The sequence below is a fragment of the Molossus molossus genome, unplaced genomic scaffold (assembly GCF_014108415.1).
Source record: "Molossus molossus isolate mMolMol1 unplaced genomic scaffold, mMolMol1.p scaffold_m16_p_1, whole genome shotgun sequence".
NCBI lineage: Eukaryota > Metazoa > Chordata > Mammalia > Chiroptera > Molossidae > Molossus > Molossus molossus.
In genome coordinates, this window is record NW_023425344.1 from 227,346,916 (window position 1) to 227,370,944 (window position 24,029).

At 48.6% G+C, this 24,029-nt stretch overlaps 1 protein-coding gene across 1 annotated transcript in view; it reads right to left on the reverse strand.

Annotated features, from left to right (window-relative positions):
- Positions 1-24,029, reverse strand: part of LTBP2 (latent transforming growth factor beta binding protein 2) — a 101,006-nt gene that overhangs the window by 28,665 nt on the left and 48,312 nt on the right. Inside the window, exons 7-13 of the mRNA XM_036251259.1 lie at positions 19,013-19,203; positions 16,643-16,813; positions 16,134-16,340; positions 14,990-15,276; positions 13,864-13,966; positions 3,524-3,598; positions 1,140-1,262 (exon numbers count right to left, since the gene is read on the reverse strand). Of these exons, the coding sequence (XP_036107152.1) occupies positions 1,140-1,262; positions 3,524-3,598; positions 13,864-13,966; positions 14,990-15,276; positions 16,134-16,340; positions 16,643-16,813; positions 19,013-19,203 (1,157 nt within the window). The remainder of the gene's footprint in view (positions 1-1,139; positions 1,263-3,523; positions 3,599-13,863; positions 13,967-14,989; positions 15,277-16,133; positions 16,341-16,642; positions 16,814-19,012; positions 19,204-24,029) is intronic.

The window sequence follows — 24,029 nt, forward strand, 5'->3', positions numbered from 1 at the left end:
GTATTAAGGGTGTCTTTCTGGCACTAATATGTTACCTCAGACATTAAATACACCTGCATAACAAAAGAATCTAAGTGTGGCTGGCACGGGGAGAAAGAAGGGCCATATGTTCCTCAAGGCCTTGATTACCTGTGTCTGTCACCATGAGGTCTCCCTGAGAACGGCCTGACATGTCCCCCCCACCTGGGCCCCCTCACTCTCTGGGTGTCCCCTCTCAAGGTTTTTACTATCTCTTCTCCCTGGAGACACACGCTGGGTTGAGTCCCCCCTTCACACGAGTGCTCCCTCTGGGTGGCGCTGGAGTCGCGTTCATTCTGTGGTCTCCTCAGGCCAAGTACCTGGCGGTTTGCAGACTGAAGGCTTAGCCAGCCACAGGGAGCTCTGCTGAGCAGGGTGGCCAACCTGATCTGGCCTGTCACTTGGCAGAGGCCGGTCAGGACTGGTTTTACTCAGCTCTGGTCAGGCCTCCCTGCCCCAGGAAAGTCCCGTCTGGGCCGTGGCGTCAGCTTTGCCATCTGAGGGGACTGTCAGCCTGGGCCTCTCCCCGCTGGAAACCACAGAGGTCACTGGAAACAGCTGCCTGGGTATACACTCACGCACACACAGACACGATGCTGATGCGACTCATGACACGTATGTGTTCACAGACGCAGACACATTCAGAACCACGAGGGACCACAGGATTGTGGAAAGGCCCTGGGGCTGGGCAGCAGGGGCATTCATGCTGCAGACAGGCCCTGCAGAAAGATTTGCAGGTACGTGACCAGGCTGCTAAGCTCAGGCAGCGGAAGAGGCCGCCACTGCTCAGCCAGATGTTAGAGCACAGGCAACACACATCCCCCCAAGTAAATGAGGCCACAGATGGGACAGAAATGATTAGAGAAAAAATAGTAGAAAATCTCAAACTGCAAAGTCCCCAAAGAAATGCCTGAAGCCCCAAGTGAAGTAGCAGCTGTCTGTTCTGACAGGAAGGGACAGATCCATTTTTGTACACTGGGCCCAATTCCAGGTTGAGTAGCTGACACTGGGCCCTGGCATGGGGCTGGGGGGGAATTTCTGCTCTAGACCTGGCCCATGGACCCTAAGGGTCCCACCTTGCCTCCCAGTGTCCCCCACCCCTGCTCCCCACCAACACTCACACACACAGCGGCTCCTCGACGGATCCAGCATGAGGCCCGGCCTGCAGGTGCACAGGTAGCTGCCCCTGGTGTTCACGCAGTCTGAGTCCTTGCACAAGCCCAGGGTCAAGCACTCGTTGATATCTGCAGGGATGGAGGAGATGGCCACGCACCCACCCCACTAAGTCCTGATGGAAGGGAAGGGCTGAGGCAGAGATCTTCAAATATTTTCTCCAAATAAAAACACAATAATAAGAGAGTGACCATTTATTGATCCCTCTCTCTGTGCTTCAATTTCCCCATCTGTAAAATGGGGATAATAAGAGTAACTACTAGATAGTCTTGAATAGGAGGATAAAACAAGATACAAATGGCAAATGACTTGGTCCTGTAATGGTAATAATGGTCACAACATTAGGAGCTAATGTTTACTGAGTATCTATTATGTGCCAGGTGCTTTACATGTGATACCTCATTTAATTTTCACAATTTTATCAAATAGGTCCACATATCCTCATATTACAGGTGGGGAAACTGAGGCTCCAGGAGTAACTTGCCAAAAGGCACTCAGCTAGTAAGTGGCGTGCTGGGACGCGAACAGGAGAAGCAGGTAAGGGAACAGCTGGGGTTGGAGGGTAGAGAAGGGGCTCCCCAGTCCTTTCTATTCAGCTTTCCTCGAGAGACCTAGGAGCATCTCTGCAGGACCCAAGTCTGGGGAACGTGCACACAGGGAGCTGCGGGATGGATGTCCCCGACCAGGAGGAGGAGGCAGGCACTATGTAGTTGTTTAGGTGTCTGTCTTCGCCAGGGCAGCAGCACGTCTTAGCCATCCCTGCGCATTAGCACCATGTGTGCAACTCAGAGCACCAGCCCCAAATGACCCCGTGGAAGTTGGAGAGAAGGATGGAGAGAGAGGGGAGGTGGCCACGCAGCTGCAGAGTTGGGTAGGTCCCTTTGCAGACATGGAGGCCACTGCCACAGACATGGGAAAGGGAAGGTTTCAGGGACAGGGCCTACTGGGAAGGGCCCCTTGGCATCCTGTATCCCGGGGGCTCAGTGGATGGAGGGCAGAGATCATTTGAGATTCTGGAAATAACTTTAACCTCCCGGGCTGGGAAACTGCCAGGAGGAGAGGCCACTGGAGACAGTTTGGTATGAACAGCTTACTGCACCCTCCAAGGGCAAAACTACAGACATCTCTCCACACCCACTGTCCACCAGGCCCCCAGCACACTGCCCCAGATGAAGGCAGAAGCTAGGCTGGGCTGGGTCTACCCTTTTGCCTGGTCCAAGCACCTTTTCTTATCCACAGGCAGAAATCCCCTCTGGGGCCCAGCAACCCACAGGCAGCCCCAGCACCCCACAGGCAGCCCAGCCACCCCAGGGCCTCCTCAGACTCCGCTCCCCTGAAGAAGCCTCCAGGCGGCATCTGGGTCAATCCCTTGTCTTTAACCCAGCTTCACCCAAAGCAGCCAGCCAGACAGTGGTACGTCCAGTTCTCAAAGCTTCCCAAAGAGGAAGCTGCCTTAGTTCCTCACTGACCTCTGTCAGCCCCAGAAGCCTCTCACGGACTGAAAGACCCCGCCCCTTTCAAACCTATTTCCAGGCCCTCAGCCCCCAGGGGCCCCTCACTCAGAGCCTGAGCTGCCGAGTGGCAGCAGCTGCCTCCCTCAGTGAAGCCTGCTGGAGCCCTCCGTCATCCTGGTCCCACTGCCCACCCCCACTGGAACTCCCTGTAATGACAAAGCCATCGCTGAGTCCCACCTCCCACCCTCCTGTCCCAAGGTGCCCCTGGGCCTTGCCCTCTGGGACTTTCTAGTGCAGAGCACCCTGGGCCTCAGCTGGCCTTACAGAGCCTGTCAACCAGGCCAGCAAAGCCAGGGTCTGCGCTTTATGGTCTCTCATCCCTCCACCCGTTCCCCACCCTGCTCCCTCCCCTGGCTGTGGGTTGAGGCAGGGGGAAGCAACTGAAGGTGCTTTGTTGGGGAAAGTCCACAAAAGTCTCCTCTAACTCAAGCTGACTTGATCTCCCTCCCTGGAGTCAAAAGTCCTCCCGTTCCAGGGAGCTCAGCCCAGGAGGTGAGTGGGGTGGCACCCTCAGACATGGCATCACAAATTTCTAGAGAGGCACCTGGCCTGGGTCTGGGAGGGGGTGGGTGGAGACAGGGAGAGAGGATGGGCTCCGCTACAGGTCCTTTCTCAGCTCACTCTATCATTGTCCCCTGGCTTCCTGTGGCCTTTGGAAGTGGCAGCCCCCAGCACTCCCCCAAGGGGGTTTAGGGGTCTCCAGTGGAGACCACGCAGGCAGGGTCCACCGATGATGCAGGGTGGGTGGGGGTGTCACTGCATCATCAGGTCTCTGTCATTTCCTTCTCCAAACCTAGCTTTGGCCTGGTCATCCTTACCTTGGCAGTGAGTGAGATTTAGTCTCTTGTACCCCTGAGGACACTCCAGCTGGCCATTTTCAATCACTGGGAAGGCTGAGGAGAGAAGATACAGGCAGGTCTCAGTGAGGGCCCTGGGCTCCTCTGCTGGGAAGTGGGGTGCAGGCTGGATGTCCAGCCCACTCTGCAGCTGTGGGGCTTCCTCTCCTCAAGCCATCACCTCGGGCAGTTGTGCCTCCTGACTGATACCCCTTCCCTGGCTCCCACCTTGCTCTTAATAAAAATGATACGAAAACTACATATCTTGTATATAATTATATGATATGTAGTATATAATTATATACAGTATATATGTATCAATGTAATACAATATCATATATGATTGAACATGTTTTATTACGTTTTTTGGTTTTTTTTTATCCTCCCCGAGGACATTTTTCCATTTTTTGTTCAGATAGAGCGGGAGGGAGAGAGAGGAAGAGAGAGAGAGAGAAACATTGATGTGAAGGGACACATCGAGTGGCTGCCACCCGCACGACCAACCAGGGCCGGGGACAAACTGCAACCGAAGTACGTGCCCTTAGCGGTAACCGAACCCGGGTCTCTCTGGACCAGAGGCCGACGCTCCAACCGCTGAGCCAAACCGGCCAGGGCTTATTACGTATTTTTACTTTTAAACAAAGTAATTAGAGATTTGCAAGAAGTTGCAAAAAATAGTACCTGAGTATCCATCACCCAGTTTCTCCTAATGGTTATTATGTAACTACAGTTGTTTTATTGGTTTTTAGAAATCTGAATACAACAATTCACAACTTTAGTCTATTTTGATACTTGGTTTTAATGCTGCCGCAGATGACAAAGTTTCCTAGGTCAGGCGGGAAGAAACTCATCAGTGACTGCGCTTATAAAACCATGACATTTATTTTCACTCACATTTACCAACCACGTGATGCTACTGAAATCTGGCCAGTAAATTTCCATCTCCCTGTAGGGAGGTCAGTCCGTTGTTCTCACAGATTCTAAGTTAGAAAGTTCCGAGTTTCCCAAGTGTGCATATGGAGATGGTTTCCGGCATCCCACAATGAGGAAGTGATGCTCCGTGTTTCAGCGCTGATACATCTCCTGCCTTGATTTCACAACACCCCCCTTTCCTTCGGAGAGAAATGCAAAACTGTTCACGTTAAACAAAAGGCGGGGAAAGTCTCCACTGCCCTGGAGGGACAGACGGTAGGTGACCCTCGTCGAAGAGTTCCACAGGCAGCACACCACTGACAGCACCCTGTCGGCACAGAAAAGGCAGCGATACCGGACGCCTGTCTTTCTGTTTTTGTTTTGTTTTTTTAACAAAGAATCGCTCATCTTTAAGTTTGACAATCCCTCTGCCAAGAAAGACATAGCCAGCAATTCTCAAAGGGCTCTAGGGATTTTCACCGACACTATTTCAACACAAAGTTCCATGAAGATACAGGTCTTGCTTTGTAAAGTTAACCACATGATGACTTCCAGTAGCTGTTTGTCTCCTGGCTTTGCCCGTTTTGCGGCAACAGCTGGCCCATGAAGTCTGCGGTGGAGAAATTTTACATCCAGTGCCCTCCATCACCGCTGCCTTACCAGTCATAGCACCCGTGATAAGCTTCCGGAGTTGTTTAGTAAAACTTATTTTTATTCAAGAAGTCATTTACTGTCAAGAATATATGTTCTCTGGTTCATTCTTTCTTTAATGGCTTACAAAAAGATAGTTCTTTCCCTGCTGGGTGGCTCAGTTGGTTGGAGCATTGTCCCATACACAAAAGGCTGTGGATTTGATTCCTGGTCAGGGCACATACCTAGATTGTGGGTTCGATCCTCAGTTGGGGCACGTACAGGAGGCAACAGATCAATGTTCCTCTCTTCCATAGGTGTTTCCCTTTAAAAAACCAGTAGACATATACTGATGAGGATTTAAAAGATAGTTCTTCATATATTTTATTGTTGAAATAGATTCTTGCAACTACTAAGAGACCTGTACAGCAAAGTTTGAGTGTCTCGAAGTTTTGAAATATTTTTTTAATCAAGACAGCTTTGACTCTGTCATTAGCTGCTATCTCTGGGCACATTATATACTCAAGGCAAGGTTTGTTAGTAACGATAGCAAGTGTAGTTCATGTGGCCTTCTTTAATTTTTTATAATCCTCACCTGAGGATACTTTTCCATTGATTTTTAGGTAGAGTGGGAGGGAGGGAAGGAGAGAGGAAGGGAGAGAGAGAGATAAAAAAACATCTATGTGAGAGAGACACATCAATTGTTTGCCTCCTTCATGACCCTGACCAGGTATGTGCCCTTGACTAGGAATCAAACCCACAACCCCTTGGTCCATGAACCAATGCTCTAACCGCTGAGCCAAACCAGCCATGACCACATGGCCTTCTTGATCATTTGGATCCTGGGCTCCATTTTGGGTCACATCTGAGAGGTGAGCATTGTTTTTCCCTTGGAATAGGGCTGATGACATGTTAGAGAAGTGTCAGCTTTGCATCTTTCAGTGATTACTTGTGATTATGTTATTAGTATTATTTTGAATCCTGTTTCTTTCTTTTTTTGCTTGTTTTTTTCTTTATTGATTTAGAGAGAGAAGAAGGGAGAGGGAGGGAGAGATAGAAACATCAATGAGAAAGAACATCGACTGGCCACCTCCTTTATGCCCCCACTGGGGATTTGGCCCACAACCTCAGCATGTGTCCTGACTGGGAATCAAACCGGTAAACCTCTTGGTGCATGGGTTGACACTCAACCACTGAGCCACACTGGCCAGGTTTGAATCCTGTTTCTTTGCAGGGATTTTTAAGAGTTGCTTCTCCACTTGGTGTGGGTTGCTAGTTAAAGCTAGACAACAAAATTGAAAAATTCCATAAACCAAGGACTGCTGTATGTTGTGTGTTGTGATATGCCAAACAAACATGAGAAGCACCATCTTTTCTGGGAGCCCCACCGTTCTCTGACACTTCATGTGCCAAGCATGACAGGTGACAGTCTGATATACAGATCAAGCAAGGACATACATTAGTAGAGCCTATTTTTTTCTTTTTTTCAATCCTCACCCGAGGATATTTTCCCATTGCTCTTAAGATAGTGTAGAAGGGAGAGAGGGGGAGAGAGAGAGAAACATCGATGTGAGAGACACATCAATTGGTTGCCTCCCACATGACCCCCACAGGAGCTGGGGATCAAACCCGCAACCCAGGTACATGCCCTTGACTGGGAATCGAACCTGTGACCCTTCGGTCTGAGAGCTGATGCTCCAACCATTAAGCCAAACTGGCCAGGGCAGTAGAGCCTAATTTTTTAAGATTAAGAAGATGTAAATATAAGTTGTAATATTTGTTCCTGCCGTGCAAGGTCTTGCTCAGGATTTGCATCTTGTTCCATGGTGGGAACTAGGCTCCAGCCTAAAAGCACTTGAGCTGCGTGATTCATAGTGAGTGGGGAGGGCACCCACCCCAGACACACCTCTCAAGTGCTCCCAGCACATGCAGGCCTTCCCTTGTCATAGCCCTTAACATGCAAGGCTGTTTGCTTGCCTATCTCCCCCGATAAAGCACAAGCTCCGTGAGGGCAAGGACCTTGTCTTCTTCATTGTTGCTATGTCTCTAGAGCCAAACACAGCACATGGAACCATATAGACACTCAATCAAAATGGAGTGAATAATAATAAAATAATAATAAAATAATAGTAGCTAAAATAGTACCCACTATGGGTAGGTCCTATTATGAAGGCTTTACATATATTACTTAATCCTCATAACAGCCCTTGGAGGTGCTTACTAATATTATCCCCATTTTACAGATGAGCAAACTGAGGCACAGAGGGGTTAGGAAACATATCCAAGGTCACCCAGCAGGTGGTTGGAACTGGGATTATGATCCCAGGCATCTTCCTTCAGAGGATAAATTCTGAACCATTCCTGTCTACTGCCTCCAAATAAATAAATTGTTGCATTCATGGCAAGTCTTAGGAGGTGTCTAGGCCTAGAATCCTTTCTGGGAACCCTCCCTCTCCTCTGTCCCCCCCTTTTTTTAAACAAGGGATCAGGAGAGTGAATGGGAAATAGAGAAAAAGACAGGGAGGTCAGAAGAACTAATTAGGTTCTGGGTAAATGCTCCACAATGTACGTAACTAAATGCCATGCAGAATCAATCAAAGAAATGGTGAAGAAACTGTACTACCCCTCACGGCTTCTTGGCTCAAGGGTTGGCGAGTAGAGAGAGAAGGATTTGTGAGATCTGTAGAGAGAAAGTGCCTGCTAACCTGTGATTTCCACAAAGACACTTGGAAGCTGCAGGTGACCTTGCAGTTGGGACTCTTAGACCCAAGGAAGCCAAAGCAGCTCCTGAGGGGTCAGCTAGGATCAACCTGAATGTCACAAAATGCCCACGAATCATGTAGGGTAGACATGTGTAAGGAAACCGGGGCTATGTGGGCCTGGAGCTTGGGTCTTCCGGCCTCTGACCCGGGCCCTGTCCATTCCCTGCTGCACCTCGGCCTGCGCACTTACTGGGAAGGAAGCAGAGGGCCCGCGGCTGCAGCATGCCCAGCCCTGCGAATCCTCTCCCTTGGCTGCTGGAACTCCCAGGAAGGCCTCAGCAAGAGCAAACTGATTGCTAGAGACAGTTTTGGCCCTGACCCCATGACAGAGCTCAGGAAGGAGGAGGTGGAGACGTAAGTCTGGCCACGGGGCTGTTTATAAGCCATGCCGATCTCAGCCTGTGATGACAGATGGTTGCAGCAGGGAGATGTGGAGGGTGCCCCGCCACACACCCCTCTGCCCAGAGAACACACACACACACGCCAGGTGAGGCAGATGAGGCTGAGTTCGATGTGCAGGGGCACATGACCAGAACCCCCAATCTACAAACCGCAGGCAGGTAAGCTGGAGAAAAACTTCTACTTCCCAGAGTAGGTGCTGGGCCAGCCAGAACCACATCCAGTTTCTGCATCCAGTTTGAAGAGCTCTGTGACCTGGGGCACATTGCTTAACCTCTTTCAGTCTTAATCTGTCCATCAGTAGAAGTGGGGACAGAAACTCAGCTCATGCGTTGTGAGGATTAACTTTATGAAACTCAATGGCAGACTGAGCTAGCAGGGCACCTGCCACAGCCTGTAGGTGTTCCCCGAGGGTCCCTCCTTCCCTCCCTCCCTCCCTCCCTTCCTTCCTTCCTTCCTTCCTTCCTTCCTTCCTTCCTTCCTTCCACACAACCTAAGGATAGCAAGCTAGCCTGCTGCCCATTACAGGCTGGAGAGACTTGCACAAGCTATTCAACCACTCTGAGCCTTGCTTTTCTTATCAGTAAAATGGGGATGAGAATTGCTTTCTCAGGGGCGGGGGTATTGTGAACACTGAATGAGCATGTAAAACTCTGAGTATGATGCTTGTCACATGTTGGTAATTATCAAAATGTTCATTATTCCAGATTTCCCTCCTTGGCAAAGTCCTAATGGATCCTCCCAATAATTGTAGAAGTTCCGTCCAAAGATGGGCTCTGGCTGCTTCCTCAGGGCAGCACTAGAGCCACTGTTAGTTACCACAAACAGTGAGGTGGAGCGAGGGCTGCTCAGACCCCTGGCTCAGACAGCTGCCATCTAGCAGCCCGACCCCCACCCCCTCCTGGAGCTCGCCAGGCCAGCGATGCCACGCATCAGGGACACGCCTGTTTGTGTAGGGAGGGCGCTAACATGAGCCCAGGCATAGTTCCCAGGATGCTCCGAGTCCCTTAAAGGAAGTTCTCAGAAAAGAAACACTGCTTTTTCTCAGTCCAACAACTGAAATTCTGAAATCCCTATTTTTTAAGGGCAGGAGACAGAGCGTCTCACCCAGAGTCCCAGAGAAGAGGAGCCCACCCCAGTACAGCTGTTCCACAAACTGTCCTCTGGTTCAGCAAATGCCAAGGGCACAAGGAGTGGCACAGGAGGCAGAATGGAAAGTGGTCAGAAACAAAGGTCTGGGGTGGCATAGACCTGGGGTTTCAGGCCCAATCTCCTCATCTGTCAAATGAATACAGTAACACCCAGGCTCCTAGAGACATTGTTAGGGTACAAGGAAGTGAGGACGTGTCTGCACTTATGAGATGCTTTGAATAAAAATGACGGTGACCACAATGACTTTGCTGCTGTGACCAGCCCTGTGTTTCTCTGCTCCAACCTGACTCCGTGTGGCCAGGAGCTCACTACCTCCGGGCATGCTCCATTACATTGCTGGGCAGTTGCAGTTTTTTTAAAAGTTTAGACTCAATGTGGTTTCTTCTTTATTTTCTTCTTTTTAATTTTTTTTCTTTATTGATTTTAGAGAGAAAAGAAGTGAGAGGGAGAGAGAGAGAGAAACATCAATGAGAGAGAACATCGATTGGCCGCCTTCTGCATGCCCCCCACTGGGGATCGGGCCCACAACCCGGGCATGTGCCCTGACCGGGGATTGAACCGGCGACCTCTTGGTGCATGGGTCGATGCTCAACCAGTGAGCCACACCGGCTGGGCCTTGGTGTCTTCTTTATACCCTTAGTTATAGGAGCTCTGTTAGCTAGTCTTCAGGTGGTTCTCCAGAGTGACTGTTCTATCATTTAGTTGTAATTTTGATGTGGTTGTTGGAGGCGAGCACAGCACTTACCGACTCCACCATCTTGACCATAATCCCATTTGCAGTTTTAATAAGCTGTTGCTTGCGCTCAGTTTTGAGTTGAGCTCTGCTTTACCAGAAACATCCACACATCGGCTTTGCGCTCCTGAACCACATGGAACAAGTCTCCTCACTTGCCCCTGCGACAATCATGTGGGTACATCTCAGTTCACCCTTAGGCCTGGGCTGCCGCTTGCTGCTGGCCTATCTATCCAACCCCAATCCTCTTGAGGGTGTTGTCCTTCAGAACACACGACTCATGAAATGCAGTTCTGGGGTGCATCCTCCTGTCTGTGAGATTATGGTTTGGGGTCCTGATTTTTGTTGTCTTCAGACAGGTCCAGGCCTCCCCAGAATAATTAGAGAGATCTTGGGCAGCTGAGAATCAAGTATGCTGTGGTGTTTGAACCCTAGCTCCACTTGTCCTGATTATGTGACCTTGGACAATTTCCTCAGCCTTCTATGAACTCCATTTTCCTCATCTGTCAAATGGGGATACAGTACCTTAGCTTGCAGGTGGTTGTAACAATTCAATGAGATCATGCCAGAGCCTAGCGTAGTATAGAAGTTCAGGAATGAGTGGCTATTGTTTCCAGAGGCAAAGCTGCAGAATTCTTTGAAGGGGTAGAGCAAGAGTCAGTTCTCCCTGGAGATGCAGGAAGGGGCTCGGGTTCCGAGGTGAACCCGTCCCATGCCAGGCAGATGGAAAGATGATCTCGTGGCAAACAGCTGGAGCCCACCAATGCAAACCTCCAGCTGTGTGCCAGGCCTGCTGTCCCAGCAAAAGGGGCCTTGGGGTTGACACAGCCAGTGCCAAGACAGATGGGGCAGAGGCCAACTTTCCAGTCAACCCAGATGTCTGTCTTTCTCAGATGAAAACTCAAAAATGTGGCTTCAATCAAAGTGGCTTGTGAAAGCTGGGTGCTCTGCAGACCCTGGAGGGGGGACTTCGGGAGTTCCGAGTGGGGACCTTTGATAACTCCCATGGGGTCAGGGGGGTTGGCTGCATCCGTCACTCAGTGAAGGGAGAGAGGATCATAGCCCGGCCTAGATCGACGGGGCCATCTCCTGAGAAAGAGGGCACTAGGGAATTTTTCCGGAAGAAAAGGGATTTGTCTGTGCCATGTAAACAAGAGTTGAAGGCAGTCCCTTTTCCAAGTCAGGAATAGCAGCATCCCTCCCGCAGGACCCTTCTTCCACAGTCCGGCACAGAGCCTCTGAAGCCAAGCTGCTGGCTGTATTACTCCCCTCACCCCCGGTTCTGCTAGATCACCTCACTGGGGATGACAAAGTCCTTCCCTGAGACGCGAAGCCTTATTTTATCAGGAAACAGAGGCTCAGAGGGGCCAAGCCACCAGGGCTGAGAATGTTCTAGAACCCAGAAGTTTTGCCCACCATTCCCAACCCCACTCCGGCAGCTGGCCTTTCTTCCTCTCACTCTTGCACAGCAGATTGCTTGTCATGGCCCCTTAAAGAAACATCATCAGCCCTGGCTGGTTTGGCTCAGCAGTTGGAGCGTTGGCCTGCGGACCAGAGAGTCCCAGGTTCGGTTCCCTCTAGGGGCACGTAAAATAAATAAATAAATAAAAAAGAAACATCATCAGCCTGGCCCCAGGCTTGGGCATGAGCAGGTGCGTGGCACCCTGTCAACACAAACAAGGCTCCCAGCTCTTGCCCTTTCTCTATACAACGCCCAGCTGCATTTCCATGTGTTTTAAATGTTTACGTTGCCCTGATCTTTGTTATTATGCTCTTTGGTGTGCTAGAATGCTTGCCATTCCAGGGTCTGCACCCTGGTGACCAGCTTGCTGAATGTGCTGAACACAGCAGGGTCGGGGGATGTGATACCTGGGCCAGGGAGGGGGTGAGGGCTCAGCCTTGGGTGTGCCGTGCTCCAGTAAATGTTGCTCATTCTCTTAAGCAATTCCTCATCTCTTTGACTGGCTTACTCTGATAAATCTTCAGATCTCATCCTGAATGTCACCTCCTCTAAGAAGCTCTCCCTGATTCACCAGTTCAAGCCAGGATTTCCTACCCACAGCGTATAGATGTGCAGGTTATGCACTGCACAAAGCATCCCATAAAGGTCACTGGTACCCTAGAATCGTATATTTCTAAAAACTGTTGAACAAATGCAAGGGGGACCTTTCTCTAATTTTCACAATGGTGCTACAGGACCTATTAGAGTCCCTGGTTCTGCTGTCTGTTCCCACCGCACTGGGCACTGTCCAGTCACTGCACTAGCGTTCTGTGCACTGTCTGCATCCCCCTCCCCCACTAGACTGTAGGCTGAGACAGGAGGCACTGTTTCTAATTCTCCACTGTCTGTCCAGGGCATGCACACTAGCAGCACTTTAAACTTGCTTAATCAATGTAGCTATTGACTGAGTGCAATGTGGGATATGGAAGTCTCAGGGTTAGCTGGACGGGGAGGAAGGGAAAAAGAAAAGTGGCAAAAACACCTCTGGCCTGCAGGGGGAGATGCTGAGCGGTCTGATGTACTCTTCCGGGTGGGGCAGTGGGTTCATTCCCTCTTCCCTTTTTAGAGAGATACTTTCTAATAATAATATTAACAGCTACCATTTATGGACCTAACACGAAGCACATGCATCATCTCATTTACTCTCCACAGCAGCCCTACGAGGCTGGCACTGTTACTGTCTGCATTCTGTAGATCAGAGACAGAGCAGAGAGAGGTCAGCAGGCGGAGCTGGGACTGGTACCAGGTATGTGCTGGACACTCAAGCCTGGGAGCTTAATACAACCTTTTGCTGCTTCACCAAAACTTCTATTACACCGTGAAACCGTCCACACTTATTTTTAGTTAGGAAAATATGGTCACTGCTCCAAAGCCTGGTCTGAAGTTAAGAACAGCCCTGCCCCTCCCACCTTCAGGCTCCAGTCCAGGCCCCCCACAAAGCCAACTCACTGAGTCGACTGCTGACAGGCTAAAGAAATACACGGCAGGACTGGGCACAGGAGTGAGGCTGGAGGGGAAGACAGGCTGAGCAGGAAGAAGCCATTCCCAAGGCACAGGCACCTTGTCACAGCCTCGCGCCTGCAAGGTCAATGCCTGTGAGAGCAGCGCTTTGCTCACTGCTGGACTCTCAGTGCTTGGCATGCACGAGGCACCCCGTGAGTATTTGCTGAGTGAGTGAATGAATGAATAAATGAATAAATACACGTTAGGTTTTCCCACTATCCAAAAGTGGGCAGGGAACTGGATTTTCCATACCCAAGGCTGAAGGCATTCTGGGACAGACACCCAATCCTAATTCAAAGACTGGAGGCAGAAAACGGGAGGTGAGGAGAAGGCCTGGGGGCCCCTTTAGGGAGAGAATGGGGGAAACACTAAATCACAAAATCAAGACCCCTGGCCCCCTGGGACCTGGGAAGGGGGGTATATGGAAGGGGGTACGGGGTAGAAGAGGGCCCAGCATGGAATGGGATCCCTAATATCTGAGTAAGAACACTGGTAAGAGGGAGGAACCTCTCCCAGGCAATCAGATGGAGCAGGCAGGCCAGGCTGCACTGGGCAGAGGGTTTGAGCTGTCTGAGCCACCAGGAGCCTCGGCCACCAGCCAGCAGCACCCTCAAAGCAGATCTGGAAAGGGTGCCCAGTTTATCAGCATGGACTCCGCCTGGATGCTGAGATGGGTAGGGAGTAAAGCAGAGGCCAGGCCCTGGGAGAGACCCTGGCACCCAGCACTCACCTGGTCTGGGTGGGCATGGGGCACACAAGGTCACCCCCCAGAAGGCCCCCACACTGCCACAGCAGTCCTCTTGGGTAGTCAGCTCCAGCAGGGGGTTAGCACACTGAAAAAAAGGCCATGGATATGTGTCACCACTTCTTCCCTCCCCTGCTGTGCAGAGATGTCCCAGGAAAGCCAGAGACAAGACTTCCCTTCTCCCCACACCTTGCCAGATGATACCCCCACCCAAGGCGGGGGATAGGAAAGAGTTAGCTGATGTCCCAGAAGGAAGCAGAGAAACCTGTGGTCTACTCAGCCAGACCCTAAACTTGAGGGGTAGGGACACACCCCAGGCAAGATAAGATCTTCTCTGTAGGTCTGTAAGCGGCCTCCTTCCATATTCCAAAGGATGGGCTTTCTTCCATCAAACTCCAGGGTCACCCACGCTGCCAACTTTCCTCGTGGGTATGGCCCAGGCTCAGGGACACCCCAGGCTGAGAGGCCAGGGAGGTTCTGGGGACTCAGAATCCTTATCTCTTGGCTACCCCCTACCTCCTCCAGTTCCCTAACCTCAAGAGGGATTTTTGGAAACACCAAACTGCAACTTCAAGAAAAACAACCCTGGGTCTGGTTTAGCTCCTATTCTTAGGTGCCTGGACTCAGAAAAGCTCACCCGATTTTCCGGCACTGACTGTGCTTGCTTCCAGAGAGGGTTGGAGTGTCTCATCACTGAGCCTCCAAGGCTTTTGGGGTTTAACCTGCATTTGCTAAATCCACATCTCTGTGACCCCAATCTCAGCTGAATACCAAACTCCTCGCCAGATGTAATAGCCCCACTGTCCATGCACCAGGGAGTCCTAGACTCAGCTCCTGGAAAGCCTGGGATTTACTGGGGCCCAGGACACTGGGGCCCCTCCAGAGGGGGAGTCTCTTGGGCCTGCTCTGCATGCACTGACAGGTACCTATTGGAGCCCAGGTAGGATGCTGAGCCTCTCCGCACTCAGGCAATTTTATGCCCTGAGTTTTCTCATCTGGGAAATGGGAGACTCTGCAGAACAAGGAGGAGAGAGAGAAAGAGAAGAGGCAGAGTGGGGGGCAATCACTATTCTGGAAGCTTCCAGGGCTGAGGCAGGAGCTGCTTTCTCACCTGGCTGTTCACAGCACTCAGGTAACACCGGCCCAGCAGCCCCCGAGGCCTGGGTGCCCCCGGGGGCAGTGGCTGAGGGGCCTCTCTAGCCTGAGTGGCGATGCTGTTGCTGTCCCAGTGGCTGTGACCAGGGCTGGCAGGGAGCTGCAGGGAGGGTCTCGTCTCCACGCTGTTCTCCTCGGGGGCTTCCTCGGCTTCGCCCCGCACCCGAGCCACCTGGTGGACCTGCACCGAGGCCTCGGGCGGGTGGTGAATGTGCACCTTCACCAAGGAGGGGTTCACCGAGGCTGGGCACAGGGGCTGGGGTCAGAGTCGGGGAAACAGAGCCCCACCCTCTGAAGAGTGCCTGCCGGCCCTGGGTCAGGCCAGCCACTGTCTGTGTTGCCCCCAAATTCTCCTTCATTTCTCCACTCTCTACTCAAACCCGGCACAATTCCCCAGTGAGGACAGGACGAATGACAAATTCCTTCACTCCTGCCTTTCAATGAAGGACCTTCGTTATCAACTTCTAAGCTACCTTCCCTATTCCGCCTTCCCCATGATCCTGTACAATCCCTAGGCCCCAGAGCAACTGAGCCTGCGCGGCCCCGCCTCCATGCCTTAGCTCACGCCAATCACCCTCACGCCACTCCCACTCTTCTCTGTGGAACCAACAGCTTCATTGTTTAAGGCCTAACCAAAGTCCTCTTCCTCCAGGCCGCCTTCCCTGAACACCCTGGGCTTAGGGTGCTCTCCATCACCTTCCCTCCCTCCCATATTTTTTGTGCCTTAATTTGGCACCTAATAATGAAAGGCAGGGGAAATAAGGTGTTTTATAATGTTATTCTCTTTCTCGTTCATCCTCCCTCTATTGTCCAGGTCCATGGGTTCCTTGAAGGCAGAACACTGTCCTTTCTTATATTCTTTTGTCTCATGAATAGCACCAGGTATGGGGTAAGGGCAAATACATTGCTAAATTCCAGTGGAAGGGCAAAGAGAGGTTTAGGGAATAAAACTGAGCCCCAAGGGCAGAGGAGAAGGAGGGAGTTTTGACTTTGAAGAAAGGCCTGGAGACAGCTTGTTGTCCCCTCCACCATAATGCTGGCACCCACCTGCCCGGGTGACCCAGTGCACCCCAGCCCCACCTCTCCAGCCCTGTACTCACCCAGCTGGTTGGAGAGTGGCAGTGTGAAGGTAGACTGCCTCAAGGGGCCCTCCAGAGAGGCCCTGTGGTGGGAGCCCCTCTGTGCAAGCTCCCTGTCCAGCCTTGGGGTGGGCAAGTGACAGAACTTCCCGGTGGAGTTGGTGGGGCACCAGCACTCATCCCTGCCGATGCAGCGGCCTCCATTCAGGCAGGGGATCTGGCAGAAATCTACAACATTGACCTCAAGGTGACCGGCAGTGGAAGAATATAGCACCCACCATGTCACCAGTGGGTGGCAACAGAGAAGCGGGGGGGGGGGGGGCGGAGTAGTGTCCCAAATCTGCTTGGCTTGGGGAGCCCAACATCGCCTGAAATGCAGGGACTTTCCGGGAGGCCCGGGAGTGAAGAAGGGTAGATAAGAACTAGCCCTTGCCTTTTCAAAGGGCCCTTTCATGCCTTTCCTGAACCCCACAATAACCTGGGAGACAGGGCCAGCCGGGAACTGATGTCTGAGGGTGGAAGGGACTCACAGATGCGGAAGCCAGACTTGGGGTCATGCCCATGACCACCCTGGCTGTACAGGGTGGTGGTGTCGCCACGCTCACAGCTGTTGGCACAGTGCCCACGGGCACAGGTCTGCTTGCAGATGGTAGGAGTGAAGACAATCTTGATCTTCTTGATTTTCTCCGTGAGGTTCAGCCCTGCAGAGAGAGGGCTTGGGTCCAGGGGGCAGGGCTGAGAGGCACAGCTGTGACCTCCAGACGCTGGTTAGAAAGGCCCACGGGAGCAGGGGTGAATGCATCCCAAGGGCATTTGCCAAGTACCCACTGGATACAAGGTCCCATAAGTGGGGCAGGGCAACACCTCTGAGAAGCTCTCAGAGCAGCATTTATTGAGGGTCATCAATGTGCAGCCAATAAGCCCATGCTTTATGCACATTAACTCTCAACCCTCTTGAGTGAGTACTATTTTAGGTCAAACCATTAAAGATGCCATTTTTGTAGGTTGGAATAGTCAAATACTGGCAACATTCCAGTACTCGACCTCATATTCCCATTTCACAGGAAAGGAGACAGGCTCGGAGAAGGTCGGGTTGCAAGTGGTGCCGCTGGGCTTTGAACCGAAAGGCAGAGAACAGAATGTAGTTCAGACCTGCTGCAGTGGAGTTTTCTAAGAGACATGGAGGAAGATAAAGCCCGAAAGCCCATTGGAGACAGGTAGGGGGGTGGGTGCTGGTTGCCAGAGCAAGGATTGATGCTTTATTTGGTTGATAGTGGGAAGTCACTGAAAAATTCCAGTAACAGATAAAAGAGGAAACATGGGGGGACAAATGCCCTCCCAGCTGAGGTGGAGGAGAGGCAGGGTGACCAGTGGGAAAGTCACCCAGCACTGTGAGCTGAGGTTGCTTAAGCGTCGGAGCAGCAGAAATCCAAAGGAGGGGTGTTCATTTGGTATGGGGAGCCCAGAGAGGGGAGCTGGAAGGCAGAGGGGTTGAGGAGGGAAAGTATGAAAAGTCTCTGTGGCCACCCATTCAAGAAGGTTGACTGGAATGGGAGAAGAGAGAGAGGAAGAGAGAGAAAAGTAGAGAAATAACTGTGTGTGTGTGTGTGTGTGTGTGTGTGTGTGTGTGTGTGTGAGAGAGAGAGAGAGAGAGAGAGAGAGAGAGAGAGAGCTGTGAGTGAGTGTATATCTGCCAGGAAAGGGCCGAGGGAGGGACAGGTTGAAGCGGAGGACGGAGGAGCGAGGGGAGGACCAGTGAGAGCTTGGCTTTCCAGAGCAATCAAGAAAGGAGGTGTATGTGCCTTAGACAAGAGGGACACTGCCTTTTTCAAGATGACAAGAAAGGAAGTCATCAACCATAAAAAGGAACAAAGTACTGACAGATGCTACCACATGGATAAGCCTCGGAAACATACTAACTGAAAGAGCCAGACAAAAAGGCCACATATTGTATAACTCCATTTATATGAAATGTCCGGGATGTGCAAATCTCTAGACACAGAAACTAGATCTGTGGAGCCAGGGGCTGGGGGGAGGGGCAAATCGGGAGTGACTGTTTAATGGCTCTGAAGTGTTTTGTTTGTTTGTCTGGAGTGATGACAGTGTTCTGGAATTAGATAATAGTGGCAGTTGTCCCAAAACTGTGAATATACTGAAAACCACTGACGTGTACACTTTAAAATGTAATGTTATGTGAATTTCACCTCAATTTTTAAAATGGAAAAAAAAGAAGAAATAGGCTTGGGCACGGGATGAGGTAAGGGGGCAGCGTGCTCATGGGGGAGGGGCAGAAGGGCAGGAAGGAAGGAGTCCGTGGGAGGAGGCAGGCGTGTGCCTGTCAAAGGGATGGGACCTGGGAAAGTGGGAAGAGTTGGAGTAGCTGTTCTGAGGAATGGGAGCGAGCATCCAGGCACACAGGGAAGAATTGTTGGGTGACCACCAAGCATGTGTGGAGGTGAGAATCCACAAGGAAGCAGAATCCACAGGAGAGAACCCACCAGTTCTCTCCTCTGAGAAGCAGAGGCCCAGCCATAGGTGCTAAGGAAGCAACTGGTTGGGTTGGTGCAGGAGGTTGAGTTTTGCAGGAAGAATGAGTTGGGAGGACTGGGGCCAGGGAGGTCAGGTTCAAAGCTGGACATGAAGACAAGGAAGGCAGGATGGGTGACAGATGGGCCAGAAATAGAGCAATCAAAATCTAAATGTCTCAAAGGGGCAAAGTCCTATTCAGTTGGTTTGGGACCCTTGGATCCTGACACAAAGAAGGCACTGGAAAATTGTTTGTTGGTTGGCTGAAAGCATGAGGGACAGGTGACAACTCAGTCCTTCAGCGAGTGGAGGAGCGAAGGAAATCAGATTTAGATGCCTTGCACCTCTAGGTCCCCGAGACAGCGCATCCTTACCCCAGGGGGATGACAGGTGGTCCAGATATGCTGCCTGCTGGGCACCATCCCTCCGCTCAAGGCCTGGCCCCACGGGCAGGGCATTGGAAGTCAGCTGGCCATTAGCTGCGGTGGCCGGGTAAAGTCGGACTGTCCGGGACAGCCCCACACGCTGCTGGGAGGGGCGGGTCTGGCTGAGCTCACTCAGGGTCCTGTGGAGACAACCATGGCACAGGGGTTTGCATCGAAGAGCAGTGTCTCTGTGCAATCCCTGTTCAGGAGGCCCACCCCACCTGCACCAGAAGAGTGCTCTCTATTTGGCTGCCTTCTTGCCAACCCCAAGAAAATGAAGGTGCCCTGAAGCAGGGGACTGAGCTAAGGCCAACCAGCTAGTTCAGTAGGAGTACCTACCCTATGTGGAATAGCCAGGCTTTGGCTGAGTATTCTGGGCAAATCACTTAGCCTCTCTGGGCCTCACCACCCTTGACTGCTCTAACATTCTGAGTCTTTGAGATGCTTATGGACCAGCCCCTGCCCCCAAACCGAGTCCTGTACTTACCCTCTACTACTTCTTTAATTTTATTTTCTAATCCTCCCTTGAGGATATGTTTATTGATTTTTAGAGGGAGAAGGAAAGAGAGAGAGAGAGAGAAACATGGATGTGAGAGAGAAACATCAATTGGTTGCTTCCTGGTATGCCCATATGCGCCCTGGCAGGGTATCGAACCCGAAACCTAGGTATGTGCCCTGACTGGAAGTTGAACCCACAACCTTTTGGGGTATAGGATGACACTCTAACCGACTGCGCCACCCAGCCGAGGCCCTCTACTACTTCTTAATGCAACCCTTCAAACACTACCTGTGGCATAGGTGCCCAATATATGTACGTCCATAGATTGGTTCAGAGGCAGAGCCTAGAATACCCCTTTCATTAATTTTACTGCAAAAATATGACTACAATATTCAAGGAGAAAAAAATGAATTCATCACCTCTTACCTCAACAGAGCAAAAATTTTGCATATTTCCTTTCAACCTTTGCTCAAGTATATGTTCTTTTTTTAAAAAAATATTACAGATGTCCCCCCTTTTTTCCCCATTGACCTCCTCCTTCCCCTCCCACCCCACTGCTGCTTTTCCCAACCTAATGTCTATGTCCATTGGTTGTGCATATATGCATATAAGTTCTTTGGTTTATCTCTTCCCTCCCCTCCAACCCCCCACCCCCCATCCCTCTGAAGTTTCTTAGTCTGTTCCCTCTTTCCTGACTCTGGCTCTCTTTTGGTCGACAGCTTATTTTGTTTATTACGTTCCATAAATAAGTGAGATCATGTGGTATTTGTCTTTCTCAGACTGGCTTATTTCGCTTAGCACAATATTCTCCAGGTCCCTCCATGTCGTCTCAAAGGGTAAGAGATATTGCTTTCTTATATCTGCATAGTGTTCCATTGTGTACATGTACAACAGCTTTTTTATGCACTAATCTACTGATGGACACTTGGGCTGTTTCCAGATCTTAGCTATTGTAAATAGTGCTGCTATAAACACAGGGGTGCATATATTCTTCCTGGTTGGTGTTCCAGGCTTCTTAGTATATATCCCAAGAAGTGGGATCACTGGGTCGAATGGCAGTTCCAATTTTAATTTTTTGAGGAAACACCATATTGTTTTCCATAGTCTGATTCCACCAGTCTGCATTCCCACCAGCAATGAGCTAGACTACTCTTTTTTCCACATCCTCGCCAGCACTTGTTGTTTGAGGATTTGTTGATGGCAGCCATTCTGGCAGGTGTGAGGTGATATCTCATAGTCATTTTAATTTTGATCTCTCTGATGATTAGAGATGTTGCACATTTTTTCATATGTCTCCTGGCCATTTATATATCCTATTTGGGAAAGTGTCTATTCAGGTCCTCTACCCATTTTTAATTGGATTGTTTGTCTTCCATTTGTTGAGTTGTATGAGCACTCTATATATTTTGGATATTAACCCCTTATCTGATGTATCATTGGCAAACATGTTCTCCCAGAGAGTGGGTTCCCTTTTTATTTTGATGCTGGTTTCTTTTGCTGTGCCGAAGACTTTTAGTTTGATGTAGTCCCATTTATTAAATTTTTTTGTTTGTTTCTCTTGCCCTAGGCAATGTGTCAGAAAATTCTGCTATGTATGATGTCTGAGATTATTCTGCCTACATTTTTTTCTAGGATTTTTATGGTTTAATGGGTTACATTTAAGTCTTTTGTCCATTTTGAGTTTATTCTTGTGTATGTTGTAAGTTGGTGGTCTAGTTTCATTTTCTTGCATGTAGCTGTCCAATTTTCCCAACACCACTTATTGAAGAGACTATCTTTTCTCCATCGTATGCTCTTGTCTCCTTTGTCAAATATTAATTGTGCATACTGTTTTGGGTCGATATCCAGGTTCTCTGTTCTGTTCCATTGATCTAAATGCCTGTTCTTGTGCCAGTACCAGGCTGTTTTGATTATGATGTCTTTGTAGTATAACTTGATATCTGGTATTGTGATCCCTCCCACTTTGTTCTTCTTTTTGAAGATTGCTGTGGCTATTTGGGGTCTTTTATGGTTCCATATAAACTTTTGACGTATTTGTTCTCTATCTGTGAAATATGCTGTTGGTACTTTAATAGGGATGGCATTGAATCTGTGGATTGTTTTGGTAGTATGGACATTCTAATGATATTGATTTTTTTTCTATTTCTTTTTTCAATGTCCTGTAGTTTTCTGAGAACAGGTCTTTTACCTCCTTGGTTAAGTTTATTCCTAGGTATTTTATTTTTTTGTTGTTGCAGTGGTAAATGAAATTGATTTTTAGTTTCCCTTTCTGAGTATTCTTTATTGGTGTATAAGAATGCTGTCGATTTTCGGATGTTAATTTTGTATCCTGCTATTTTACCAAATTCATTTGTTAAATCTAGTAGATTTTTTATGGAGTCTTTAGGGTTTTTTATGTACAATATAATGTCTTCTGCAAACAGTGACAGTTTCACTTCCTCCTTTCCAATTTGGATCTTATTTATTTATTTATTTATTATTTATTTTTGTCTAATTTCTGTGGCTAAGCTTCCAGTATTATGTTAAATAAGAGTGGCAAAAATGGGCATCCCTCTCTTATACCTGTTCTTAAGGGAAATGCTTTTAGTTTTTGTCCATTGAGTATGACATTGGCTGTAGGTTTTTCATATATGGCCTTTATTATATTGAGATATGATCCCTCTATTCCCACATTGCTGAGCGTTTTTATCAGAAATGGGTGCTAGATTTTGTCAAATGCTTTTTCTGCATATATTGCAATGATCGTATAGTTTTCCTCTTTCATTTTGTTTATGTGGTATATCACATTTATTGATTTGCAAATATTGTACCAGTCTTGCACCTCTGGGATGAATCCCACTTGGTCATGGTGAATAATTTTTTAAATGTATTGCTGGATGCAATTTGCTAATATTTCATTAAGGATTTTGGCATCTATTTCATCAGGGATATTGGCCTGTAGTTTTTTTTCTTTGTAGTGTCTTTATCTGGTTTTGGAATTAGGATTATGCTGGCCTCATGAAAAGAGTTTGGAAGTCTTCCTTCTTCTTGAATTTTCTGGAATAGTTTGAGAAGAATGAGTGTTAGTCCTTCTTTGAATGTTTGGTAAAACTCCCCTTTGAAGCTGTCCAGGCCTGGGCTTTTGTTTGCTGGGAGTTTATTGATTACAGCTTCAATTGTTAGTTGTTATTAGTTGTTATTGATCTGTTCAAGTTCTCTATCTCTTCCTAGTTCTGTTTTGGAAGACTGTGTGATTGTAGAAATTTGGCCATTTTGCCTAGATTGTCCAATTTGTCGGCATATAATTGTTCACAGTATTTTGAAACAATCCTTTGTATTTCTGTGTTGTCGGTTGTTACTGCTCCTCTTTTGTTTCTGATTTTGTTTATTTGGGTCCTCTCTCTGTTTCTTGGTGAGTCTGGGTAATGGTTCATCAATAATGTTTATCTTTTCAAAGAACCAACTCTTTGTTTCATTGATCTTTTGAAATTTTTTTAAGTCTCTATGTTGTTTATTTCTTCTCTGACCTTTATTATTTCTTTCCTTCTACTTGTTCTGGGTTTTTCTTTTTGTTTATTTTCTAGTTCTTTAAGTTGTAGGGTTAGATAGTCTATTAGAAATTTTTCTTGTTTCTTAAGGTAGGCCTGTAGTGCTATGAACTTCCCTCTCAGGACTGCTTTTGCTGTATCCCATAGATTTTGTGTTGTTATGTGTTCATTTTCATTGATTTCCAGAAAGTTTTTTATTTCTTCCTTAATCTCCTTGGTAACTGATTCATTATTTAATAACATGCTGTTTAGCTTTCATGTTTTTGAGTGTTTTTATTGTAATACATTTCTAGTTTCATGACATTGTGATCTGAGAAGATGGTTAGTATGATTTCAATCTTCTTGAACTTGTAGAGACTTAGTTTGTGTCCTAACATGTGATCTATCTTTGAGAATGTGACATGTTCACTTGAGAAGATTGTGAATTCTGCAGTTTTGGGGTGTAATTCTCTGTAAATATCTATTAAATCCATTTGATCTAGTGCATCATTTAGAGTCTCTGTTTCCTTGTTAATTCTTTGTCTAGATTATCTATCCAGTGATGTCAGTGGGGTGTTGAAGTCACCTGGGATTGTATTGTTGTTGATTTCTCCTTTGAAGTCCTACAGAAGTTTTAAAATATATTTTGGTGCTCCTATGCTGGGTGCATATATGTTTACCAAGGTTATATCCTCCTGTTGGATAGATCCTTTCAATATTATGTAGTGGCCTTCTTTGTCTTTTCTTATGGCCTTCATTTTAAAATCTATTTTCTCAGATATGAGTATTGCCACCCCAGCTTTTCTTCATTTCCATTTACTTGGAAAAATTTTTTCCATCCCTTCACTTTCAACTTGTACGAGTTTTCTGTTGTGAGATGGATCTCTTGTAAACAATATATATATGAGTCATGGTTTCTTATCCATTCAGCTACTCTGTGTCTTTTGATTGAAGCACTTAA